Source organism: Pan paniscus, chromosome 1 (assembly GCF_029289425.2).
Source record: "Pan paniscus chromosome 1, NHGRI_mPanPan1-v2.0_pri, whole genome shotgun sequence".
Lineage (NCBI taxonomy): Eukaryota > Metazoa > Chordata > Mammalia > Primates > Hominidae > Pan > Pan paniscus.
The window spans coordinates 51,849,503-51,862,653 of record NC_073249.2 but is presented as its reverse complement, the minus strand read 5'-3'; the positions used below and the strand labels follow the sequence as shown (position 1 = coordinate 51,862,653).

General features: G+C 35.7%; 1 protein-coding gene across 4 annotated transcripts in view; it reads right to left on the bottom strand.

Moving 5' to 3' along the window:
* DENND1B (DENN domain containing 1B) overlaps positions 1-13,151 on the bottom strand; it is a 251,401-nt gene that overhangs the window by 6,821 nt on the left and 231,429 nt on the right. For all 4 annotated transcript variants that reach the window (XM_063598039.1, XM_003823074.4, XM_008976667.5 and 1 more), the window contains 2 exons: positions 1,286-1,368; positions 144-360 (listed from right to left, as the gene is read on the bottom strand). In XM_063598039.1, coding sequence (XP_063454109.1) covers positions 144-360; positions 1,286-1,368 — 300 coding nt within the window. The remainder of the gene's footprint in view (positions 1-143; positions 361-1,285; positions 1,369-13,151) is intronic.

Sequence of the window (13,151 nt, the reverse complement as noted above, 5' to 3'; positions counted from 1 at the left end):
AATTTTATCGTATTTTTGAAGTTTTGACCCTTACCTACTTAGAGGTTAAATGCTTCTACCAACAAAGATTATAAGATCCAGTAATCACAGCAAAGGCAAGAATATTTTCTTCTAATTTTATAAGTAAAAAAAAATCTACTAACCGTAGGTTTGTAATCAATGTCATCCATTGATCTAAAGAAATCCAAGCTCTTTGCAGCTGCCAGCTTCCCCTGATCTGAGCTGTGTGTGCTCAATGTATCAAGAATCTCTCCTAGTAAGTCCATTTCACCTGAGTAAGGAGTCTTCACTCTTGTTTCAACAGAGTCATCACTCTCATAGAGATAAGCAGAAGCTTCTTCACCATCTTCAGAAGATAACCTGAAGAAAAATAAAACACGCAGTAGTAGGTAAATAACCATATTTGCTGCATGTAAGTAATCTCTCACCAGTTACATTACATTAATGAGAGAGTTAACAACAAAATCAATAATTAGTTCATCACCAAATTCTTTACCGTGATGTGTATACTAATTCCAATATGGAAATATTTTGTGCATGCATTAAGAACAAATAAAAAGTTTACGGTACCTTATGAAACTGAAAGTAGAAGCAGGGCTTTTCACAGTTTAATTCTGTGGAATTTGGGACCTTTACTTTAGGAATATTAGACTGAACTACTTGGAAAGTTTGCTATAGCCTAAATTCACTTTCAATATTTAATATGGTTTTCCTTTATTTATTCACTTATTTTAGAGGAGAATGCATATTCCTTTACATAGACAGAGATATAGTTAATGAAGAAAAAAGAATGTCATTTTGTCATTGTCATACATCAATTGTAAGAAGCTAAACATATATTATTTCCCTTATATTAAAATTAATTTTTAACACTTTTTATTAAATTTTCATCTTCTGATATCACCATAGACTTAAGTCTCCTGTACCCTCAATTCCATTTCTTTCTATTGACTATTATCACCATTCCTGATATTTAACCTTCCTCTCTTCAGAATGAGTAAGAGCCTAATTTAGATGGGCTTCTATTGCCCCTTTAACACTATCCCAGATATCTCTGTAGACATTATTGCTTTCCAAGAACAAGATATTTAAGGTCCATCTTAGTTTCCTGTCCCAAGATATCCCCCATAACATTCCAGGAATACTGGGTCCTTTTGCTGAAGAACACTGTAAAAGGGCAACATCTGAGCTCTAAGAGTGCATACTCTTCGAAATACCCTTTATCACCAAAAACTTCTGCTGTTAAGCCATTCCACTTAATAGGACACCAAAATCCGTTACTTACTTGCTTGCTCTTTCAATGTCATCATCATCTTCATCATCATATAGAGCACCATCAAGGCTCTTAAGAGGCCTTTTTAAGCGTGCCTGGAGAGAGAAATTGACAATAAATTGGCATTAGCAGTTTAAAATAAGTCTCTTTAGCAAATTTTAAAGCAACAATGTGATTTGATAAGAAACACTTTTGCAAGAAATATGCATTCAGGGTTTTTGAATATTACCCAATAACTTGACAAACTGGGACAGGAAGAAAGGGAAGCAATAAGGTATATTTATCTCAACACTTACTAACTTCTCAAACCAATAAAAAAAAAACCCAACAGATCACTGGATTGAATACATATGCACAGTCACATAGACTTTCAGGCCCTGATTTAGGGATACTTGACTTATACTCAATTATACCCTCATGCACCCATCACACAGTTTCAACAATTAACAGTATTTGCCAATTTTGTTTCTTTTATCCCCAGCCCACACTCTCTTCCACCCCAAGTATTTTAAACCTGTGCTTCTCAAATCTTAATGTGCGTATAAATCGCTTAGGGACTTATAAAAATGTAAAAGTGTAGATTCTGGTTCTATAGTGTTTCTGAGTCTGAATTTCTGCATTTCTAACAAGCTCTTAGGTAAGGTCAATACTGCTGAATCTGGGGGGTCACACTTTGAATCATTAAGTTTTTGAAGCAAATCCCAGGCAACCTATTGATTCACCTGAAGTACTTCACTATGTATTTTTAACAACTTTTTAAAAAACATAACCAAAACATCATTATCATACCTAGCAAGTTAATAATTTTTCTTTAATATCTTATAGTACTCAGGCCATATTCATATTCCTCTATTTCTCCCCATATTTTTTAGTACGTTTCTTTGGACCAGAATCCCAACAAAGTTAACATTGTATTTGGTAGATATGTTTCTCAGGTCTCTTTCAGGGGACTCAGTTCAACCTTCCCTCTCCTATAAGCCATCCATACCCTTTAACATGCTATCCTGTCCTCACTTCCTATAAATTGGTAGCTACCTCTGGAAGCTTACCCTCAGTTTCTTTTTCATCTTCCTTTGATTTTGGCAAGAATATTACATGGGTATTGATATGTGCATTTTTACTGTAACATGTATAGGCACATAATGTTTAAATATCTCATTTTTGGTGGTACTAAGATTCATTAATGACTTCAGGTATGATTCGTTGAGCGATCCATTATACATTTCATTATCAACTTTTGACCTGAAGGTTTTAGCATTCCATGATAACCACTGGCTAAATCCACTATTTCATTAGGGGCTAAAGAATTATGCTTTTCTAGAGCATAATTCTATATTTATTTGCTGGCATTCTATAAAGAAGAGCTTTACCTTATCAACTATTTGACTATTCCAAAATACAATGTATGGGACAGGCAGGACAAATCCTTGATTTCTTTCCTTTTAACAATTTTGAGAGTGATGAGCTAAGCTAGTGTCCTAACAATCTCTAAAGGCAAGTCATGAGGGTTTTTTTTAAAATTCCCATTATTAGTAGATACTTGATGTTGTTCAACCCACCACAATTCTTCTTCTTGATGTTCAAATTGTTCCATCTTTGAAATACACCATGATTATGTTTTTAAAATAGTCCTTATCTTTTAGAGCTATATCTTGAAATATTCCCAGATTAAATGATATCCTTTTGGGTATTTATTTCAAAATAATTTAATGGTGGAGAAAGAGAATAGGTGAGGCTGTGACTGAAATAAGATTGGCCATGAGTTGATAATTGGTGAAGGCTACATAAATGGTTCCTGGGGATTTTTGTAAGCTTCTGCTTCCTTCTGCATATGTTTGAAATTTTCAAAATAAAGTTTTTTTTTTTTTAGTGGTCCCATCTGTTACCAGTGGTAGCCCTTTCAAGTTGATTCCTGTGTCCTTTGACATAAACTCAGAAGTGTTTAGTAAGTTTCCTGGTTTTGGCACAATAAGATGTCTCATTTCAACTTAGAATTTTTCTGCATCAAACCTGGAATCAGCCATTTCTTCTAAAAAACACTGGTTTCTGTAGATGGGAAATGGCATTTAAAGGTTCGAGTCTGGGTGCTATGGGTGCTTATGGCTGCAAACCATCCTTTTGAATGAACAACAGTAAACTTGAATTTGGAGACTTCAACCATGACACCAGAGAGGAATAACTTTCTGCCTTCTGATTTTGAGTTCCCAATCTAGATAATTGTCTTCTTTTATTGCAGCCACAAAGAGTAAGCAAATTTATGGAACCTATAGAACTGATCCCTACTCCACTCCCTCTATGCCACTGCTTGTGAGTGGCAGAAAGGAAGGAATGAGTAGTAAAATATGCTCTTATAACCCCTACTCGGAATGTGTAGTGAGGTTTCCATAAGTTCAGGGATTAGAAATGTATCTGGGGCCTCTAACTGTCTAAAACTGGGACCTATCACTTTATCACTATAAGTTTAAGGTACGTGAGTTAAACAGAAATCTGCAGAGTAGCCTAAGAACAAAGCCACCACTCACAGCAATATTTCTGTGGGAAAAATACATTTCATGTACTCTCTCCAAAACTCACAAAATATGATACAATCCTTTGTTTCTGAAGACAAGCCATTAGTTTTACACTGAGCTCTGTATATGCTTGGCTTTATACCAGCTAGCAGGTCCTGCATTTAAGTTTTTGTTTACAAATGAAACAAACTGAAACAAAGTCTATGAGGAAGCTGAGACTTTATATTGCTATCAATTAAAATCACTGCTACTTAAGAACTAATACAGGAAGATTAGATAATACATACTCAACAGTGTTTATATTTGTAGAGTACTTTGCAAAACACTCACATACACACAGGTACTACGAAGTTAAATTAAGTCAAGTCTTTGACACTAAACAGCTCTAAGTCTAATGGACCCTACAATAAATCTGGAGTTATTCCCAGAGAAGTATATAATTTGCCCAAGGACACACACTTTATCAAAACTAGGAACCAGAAAACAGAACTTATGTCTTTCCCTATTGTGTTGCAAGTCCCTTGTTCATTTTCTTCCACAAAAGTTACCTTTATATTCTGTAGCTGTCTGCATATACTATAGCATCTCTATTTTTTAAGTCCAACTTTTTTTATGAAGCTACTGCTTTTTCCACAATCAAACATCTACGTCATGATATAAGCTTCACAGATACATTTACATTTTAGTTTCATGTTTCCTAGCTAGACAAGCATTCTATCCATTTCTATATAGGGATGTTAAACAGTATATCTTATGATAAGTTTTAACACTACAATTAAATTATAAACAGAAGTAAAACTGATTAATCTGTTGTTTTCCTTTCCTTGGCTGTTGACCTTTGTGTTATCCATACTTATTATACATGTACTTATGTACTTAAAATTATTTACATATATGAAATAAGCTTCTTCTAATTAATAGTCATTGAATATATATCAACCTGCATTAGGAACTGCAGTTTATATATAAGAAATAACAACGTCCAAACAGGTGATAGAATATGTCAATTGCTTGATGACTTCTACATAATTGTGTTAAGGTCACAAAAAAAGAGAAAAAATTAAGGAGAAAGATAATCATAATGTAATCGACATTTAAGACAGAGAAGAATAGCAGTAGAGATAATCTGGGTCCATACAAGCTCAGCAGCTGATGGTGTTCTGGTGGGTTGCGACTCTGAAGCACAGTGCTTTCAGGGGAAATAAAGGACAGTTTTCCCCATGTTCGGAACATAACAACACAGGGAAAAAAGGCCTGGTCACAATCTTAAAAATAAAGGTCTTTTGTGGGGAAATGGTAGTAAGTAAGTTTAGACTGCAGAAAACATATTGTGTATTCTTAAGGGTGCCAATACCCAGCCAGTAACAGTACATCTTCATCTAGGTTAACAAATCACAGACATATCATTACTAAAAACATGCATATGAACTATGCAGGACCTGAAATGTAAATGACTATGATAGAGAAAAATAATCTCAACCCACACAATAAAAATAAAAGATATATACATTATTTTAACACAATTGGGTATAGTGACTTATCCTTCAACATCCAGCTCAAATGTAGCCTCTGGAAAGCTTTATCTGGTAAGTGTTCCTCTGTATGGCCACATATTTGGTAAACATTTGGCAAATGTACTATTAATCTCATTGTGTTATCTGCTCATGTGTCTGCCTGCACCACTACACTCAGAGCTCTCTATAAGTGGGATTCAAATTTCATACTTCTTTGTGCCCTTTGCACCCTACTGTATATGCCTTCCTAGCATGGAAGACAGTAGTAGCATGAATGAGGATGTGCTTACTGGGTGTTTGTGGATTAAAGAGATGCTAGAAATTCAGAGAATAATTAAATGTGGCTGTTGCCTTACTTGGGGGAAGTACAGAATAGCAGCTTACAGAAGGTTCTCAATAACTATTTGCTGATGAAAAGAAAAAAGGAATAAATGACATTCACTTGCCTTTCATTCATTAGGTCCTGCAAGTTCAAGGTCTGCACCCTAGGGTTCCCTTTGTTCTAACCAAAGGTATCACATGGCCTTCTTCAACCCCTTATATTTGTCCTGATTTGTCCTAGCACAGGACCTTTGCATATGATTCCTTTACAAGAAACACTTTTCTCTTACATTTATCCTCTTTGCACTGTCTTTGTCTATACACATCGATTTCCATTCAAAAATACGTAGTAACTGCCTACCCCATATTGAGTCTCTATTATTCTGTCTTGTAGAATGTTACAGTCTGTAAATTGCTGACAGAGTGATCTTTTCAAAAGGCAAACCTAATCATGCTATACTCCTATTTAAAGAAATCCTTCAATGGCCCCTTACAGTCTTCAGGATAAAGCTCATACTACTTGCCTTGCACAGAAGGATCTGGCTATGGCAGCCTCTCTGGAGGCTTCACCTGCCATAGAGATGTTTGCTCCACACTACTACACCATCTCCTTCTCTTGTATACTTCTCAATGTCTTCTGCCTCTGTCCTACAAGTGGGCTGACATGCTACCAAAACTTCTTTCTTCCTGGCTCTTCCCCCCAGCCTCCCCATGTTTTTTTTGTTTTTTGTTTTTTGTTTTTTTTTAGTTATCCTTCAAACCTTGGCTCAAGAGTTTATCTTTCCAGGAAACACTCCCTTGCTCACCAATTAATTTATATGCCATTACATTCTCTCTCCCACCGTACAGTAGGCTTTTGAGGGCAGACCCCTTGCCTTGCTAATTTATCTCTTGTGCCCTCAGAATCTAGCACATTGTGTCATACATACTAGTTCCAGGAAAACTGCAAAAGACTCTGAAAGGAGCAAAATGATTATGAGGTGTCTGACCAGTGGAATTATGAATGCTGTCTAGAAGGTCCTGTGGGGGTTATCAAGTTTTGTAGTGCTCTGCATCTTTCATTGTCTTCAACTATCTTGCCAGGATATAATTGGACAAATTGTACAACCAAGGCCTTATCTTAAGTGGCAGTAATGACAATCCACTATAATGGAACAAAGAGGTTGTTGTATTTATGCAGTTAATGCCCACAAAACCCTCCCAGGAAAACTTACATGCTGTCTGCCTGAGAAAGTCCAACCTTATTGGGGTAAGGAAGGCCCTTTTCTAGAAAACCAGGAACCTTAGCAAATTTGGAGAATCTCAAGAGGAACTCACCTTAATTTACAGATGTTTCAGGTAAACCATATGGTGGCAAGTTTTCTTGGGCTTAGTTGCTTAGCTTCAAGATAGCAAATAGCAGAGACTATATAGGCTCAATCTGAGGTTTCTTATGAAAATTAACATAAGTAAGGAAATTCTGAAGGCTTAGCTAGTCAATACTGCATGGCTCTAGATTTACAATGCAAACTCAAGAAGGCTTAAATGGTTAATTAGCTTTCTGGTTGCCCCAACATAAATAGGCCAAATCTAGTAAGAACAGTCTTCTTTTTGTGACTAAGAACAATCTTAGAGATTATTATGAACACAAGTGGGGAGACTGTCGGGAAAACTGTGAAAGACTTTGAAATGGGCAAAAAAAATATTGCCATCCTCCCAGTGGAATGCTGAGTGCTGTCTAGCATTCTTTTCCAGGTTTTTCTGATACTATACAGGTCTGCACCATTCATAGGTTCTATTTTTATAGCTCTGTAAAGATAGAAATTAACTTGTGAAAGACTGACGGTAATGCAAATGTTTCTTGTCCATAGAGATGCAAGTAAATTTTGTCCAGTGAAGATGTAATTATTACATTGTGGATATTATGGTTTTGTATCTGTCAGCATATACATGTCAGTACTCGAGTGTTTCTCTTTTTCAGATTGTCCTTTATACCACCTTACTGGGGTTTCCATATTAATTAATGAGCTAATTAAAATATGAGTCATAAGTTTATTTTTATTGTAAAATTATTCTTTAGGTCAGGCAGAAATGTTTTCTGAATAAATGAATATCTTTATACATAGTAGGTAGTTTTTGCTGAGAACTTATTAATGAACTGATAAGAAAAACATAAAGGATAAAGTACTATACTAGTTCACTGACATAAACATTTTTAGTGTCCATGAGGCACAGAAGGGTATTATATTCATTCATTCAACAAAGATTAAAGAAATGCCTGCTTTGTGCCAGGCATTGGGCTACACGCTAGAGTACAGTGATGACTAAGAAGAGGCTCCTTGTCCTCATGGATATTATATTCTAGTAAATGAGACATGAATTAAATTGAACAGTCATACAAATAAGCATAAAAATTACGACTTCGGTTAATTTGTACTAAGCTATGATTGCTATGAAAGCCCTTCAGGAAGTTGACCTAGTGTGGGAGGTCAAGGGAAGTCTTTCCCTGAAAGATATTTGAGTTGAGCTCTGAAAAGTTAGTAGGTTAGTTAGATGATGGAAGATGTAGCAATATGTGCAAATGTCCAGTGGTGGGACAATCAGGGCAAATACTAAGGAATGAAAGGTAACTATTAGTGCATTGTGGATTGGGGCTTATGTTGGTACATGGGACTTTTTAAGGGGCCCATTAAGACTTGCAGTTATCCTCTTAATCACTAGATGGCAGACATATATTAAGAAGGCAAAAGCTGGAAATTTAAATTCAAGGGGGATTATAATAGTAAGGTGGGGGAAATCATAGATTTAGCAGGGAAGTATGGGAGATGAGAATTTAGTAGGGGCAGGCAGGCATGGGATAGCCTCTGGACTTACAGGTCCTGATAATGAAGAGCAATAGAAAGCCATCTAATCAAGAAATATTTATTGAGAACCTACTGAAAGCTGCTACTGCATATTCCCTGAAAGTCAGTAGATGTATCTCATTTTTCTTTCAGTTCTTAGCATCTCTTCACTTCAACATCCATTAAGCACTTATTACATGCATACTACTGCCTTCCATGCTGTGAAGCATAACAAAATAAATGAAAAAGATGTTCCCTTTTCTCAAGACACTTAAAAAATATAGGGTGAAATGCCAAAATACTACATATAGTAGAGCAGTTATAAATAAAAACTTTATTCCTCATTGTATGAACATAATTGATAAACTTTTTGATCATAGATGAAAATCTTACATAAATGACCATTAATACTGATAAGTAGTGTCAAATTGTTGATGTTCCTAAATAATGAAAAAATAGGTCCAGTCAGCTAATAATATAACTGTAACTACATATTATAAACATTGGTAAATTCTGAGATCAAATAAGAAGGTATAGAAGTTTCTGAACTGTACAGACCTGGTGTAGCTATCACATTAACACTGGTTATTTCACTAGTCATGTTGATGCTGTGCAAATTAGTAACTCTCTTGAAAGACAGTACTGTGCAAAACAAGGGTACATTTTTTTGGATGTAAAATACATCATGAGAAAACAAAATAAGCAAAGTTTTATATCATTCTGATACAAAGAATTAAGAATAAAATGGGGAATTGGATGTCACACAACCTCAATTAGGCTGCTCCTAGGGCCTAAACACACATAATTGTAAAAGTTTTGCTCCCCTGAAAATGTAAAATGTCAAGTACACATCTAATATATGTAAAAATTCATGAAGTGAACATTCGTATAACAAGGGATGCTTGCTAAGAATGTGAAAAGGTACTAAACTAATGAAAAAGGCTATCAGCATGCAATACAACTTATTAGAGGAGATATTCTACTAGAAACACTGACCCTACAGGTGGACACTAAGTGAAAAAATATATACTGGTAAAGACAAGAAGGAAAAGTATTTTATATCAAAGAAAAAAATGTAAGAAAATGTACACAAAATGTGACAGAGGTAGAAGGACCAAGACACAAAATCATAGAACTTAATGTCTGAAGAGATCTCAAGAAATAAGTTTAGTTTGGTTACAGTAAGCAAAATAAATCTTTCTTTTCACTGCAATGGTTTCCAGAAAGTGAATCAGAAAGCAGAATGATGAAAATCACTCCCCTGATGCACCAAGGAGACTGTTAACCTTGCAGTTACCATTTTGATCACCAGGTGGCAGACAAATATTAAAAAGGCAAAATGCAGGGTAAATTTAAATTCCCGGGGTTTGGGAGGGGGAGGAATAAGGGATATAGGCAGACGAATGAGAAAATATAACTTTTTAGACATAAGAAAATTAAGATGCTTGTAATACATAAATTTTTTGAAAGTAGGTACAATCTGTACTACCCTCCATTTTACAGTTGAGGCAACTGAGATCCAGAAGTGTTACCTTGCTTATCTAAAGTCTACAACAAATCCCCAAGCTTATGTATTTTGCAGCCTAAGAAAAAAATACCTGCATGAAATAATATGTGAATAAATTAAATAATAATGTAGAATTATAATAGTGACATCTTAAAATGCATGGCAGTTTATAATTCAAAACAAGCTTTAAAAAGATGTGTTTTAATTTGTATGGTAATAACTAAAGAGTTAAAAGACTTACCCATGATTGACTTGCTTCAATGTGTTAGCTACTTTATGTACTGTATTTTATTTCATTTAAATATCTACTATACAACAAATTTGGTGAACATTTTCTCTATTTTACATATTAGGAAACCAAAAGATTAACAAAGCAAAGTGACTTGGGCAAGACAAGGTAAATCATAAGTGACAGAATGTGACTCCAACCCAAGTGTTCTGACTCATGAACAGAACTGTTTTCATCATAACTATGCTAGATAAATAAGTCCAGAGAGACCCAGAAGAAATAAATGTCCAAGAACTAGCCTGAGAAAGGCTAGCTCTAAAAATGGCAAGCTATAAATCTCATTTTTTAAGGCAAGTGGTAGTTACAGAATAATAAGAGTGCTAATGTTCCAGGTAGGTGAGATGTCAGGATGAAGAGACAAGAGCTGAACATACTTTGCGAAATATGCTGAAAACATACGTGTCAGGGCAAAAAGGTACACTGGAAGATTATCAAGATACGTATTTGGTGAAGTCTGATGAATTCAGTTGATTAAGGGCTGTTATTATTAGGCTAAGGACACAAAATTTTACACAAGCATCAGAATTACATTCCTTGAGCAGGTGACTGCTATGTGAGACTAGGTCACTAGGAAAGATTCTGATGTGGCCCTAACACATCCAAGGACCCTTTACCAATTCTCCCAGTCCACAGTGATTTCAGAATCCTTGTCAGTTTTATTCACTTATTTCTCTACCACTCAACTGTCACCTGATATATTCTCCATTATAAAGGCAGTGTTTAATTTTAAGTACATTCCTCTCTTACCAAATCCTTGAGACTAAGAATCATATCTTTTCATTTGTTTTGCTTCTAATATCACTTCCACTTCAACTTAGAAGGTAAAACCTGCAAGAGAATGTCACTCCCATCCTAACAATGAGAAAAAGCTGGATAATCTTTTTTAAAAATCATAATTTTTGTTGAACCTATGAGACCTGTGTTGCAAGTCAACCAAGTAAACTGAATTTCATATATTAGAAGCTCCTCCAAGGAGAGATGAGAGACAGGATTAATTTCACCATTGGCAAAGCACAAGGGAAGAGGTAGCTGCCTTATAAACAGGTAAGAAAAAAATCTGCTAAAATGTCAATAAGGTCTTAAAGGCCAACCATGGGCTAACATGTCAGCTTAGAATAGCTGAGCGTCTCAAAGACAGGGGGAGTTTGCACACGCAAGCTCTTTTCCATATATAAATTTCTTTAATTTTATTTCCAATTGAGGTAACTCTACTACCTCGTGCTCATAAGAAAAATTGGGAGCAGTACAGGAGACTGAAAAGCACTCCCCTTGGTGGTTCAGGCTTGCAGGAAGTGACAGGCTGCACAGGGACAGGCATGAAGTCCCACTGACCTTTGAGGACATTCATTTATATAAAACAAAAGCCTTAAACTGCTGACAAACTCACTGCCTCCCAAGACTGCTGGGGGAAATGTAGAAGTAAAACCTTTATCTGCCCTAGGGAAGAATAAGAAACCTTCTTAAGAACAGAATCCTATATTGATACCAAGCAGAGGTCTACTACCACTGAGCAGGGCAGAAAAGCCTCGGCCACCTAAGACCAATCACAGATATAAGGAAGTTTCTCTGCCATGAAAAGAACGTGGAAGGATGCTAAGAAAGCCCCACTCCTAAGGCACGGGGGCGCATGGCCCACTTAAGACAAGCATAGAGAACACATAAGGCTAGGATCAACTAACTAGTCACAGATGTTAACTACTTTGGAGGGGCAAAAACATTGAAAGAAAAGCCTCTATATAGCTCAGGGGTTCCAGGACTGCTGATAGCTCACAGTGAAGCAAGAACACTGAGAAAGCTTTCCAGTACCTTCTTTAGAAGACTCTACTCTAAGCACAAGATAATAGCAGCCCATTACAGGCAATGATATCAACAAAATCAAAATCCAGTTCATTTTCCGATGGACTCAGCCTCTTATACAAACAGCATGATAGAAGAAAAGCCTGCCAGTTTCTAGGTGTAAATACTATTTAACTGTTTCTACCCATTTCTGGGTGTAAATGCTGTTTACCTCTTTCTATACATGGGGTCCATTGTTCATTTAAGAATTATAAGACATGAAAAAGCAAGAAAAATAAAGATGGACAACATGCATGAATAGATGGAATGATAGCAGAGAAATGGAATCTACTTTTTTTTTAAGTCAAGTGATAAAAAAAAATTCAAATGATGTAAGACATGAAGAATTCTTCTGATGGGCCCATTGGAAGACTAAGGAAAGATTCTGTGCTCTTTAAGACAGGTCAATAGAAATTATTCAAAATGAAACACAAAGGAAGAAGAGAGCAGGAAAAATAAGACAAACAAAAAAATCAACAAGAAGAAACAAAACAAGAGCATCCAAGAACTGAGGGATATTAGAAACCAGTCTAATTCATTCTGCTCCCAACACATAGTTGGCATTCATTAATTTTTTTTTGGTATGTTGTTGTTAAAAGTTGACAGGATATAAACAATATTACTAATATTTATGAAACTTCTGGTGACTGCTGGAAGAACAAATTCTGTCACTACACTAATTCTAATCTTCACAATAACTCTATGGAAGTGGATATAATTATCAATATTTTATAGATCTGAGGGCTAAGAGGATTAGAGAAGTTAGGAAAGTTACTCAAGTTCACATACCATCCAAGCGGCACACTGTTCTGATCCTGATCTCTTATACTACAAAGCCTGGAATCTTTACATTCCCACAGGGGGTCTTTCTATTAAGTGATGAGGGTGATGGTTGGATGTAAAAAGGAAGAGTAAAAATAAACATCAATGAAGTAAAGTCTTTCTGAATTTGTAAATAATGGTCCTTAGTAAGTTAAGAGGAGATAAGTGATCTTGAAAACTCTAGATCAGCAGGCCTAGCACAAAGTAGGTGTTCAGAGGAGGTATACAATCTCGAAAGCTGTAAACCAGCACACGCT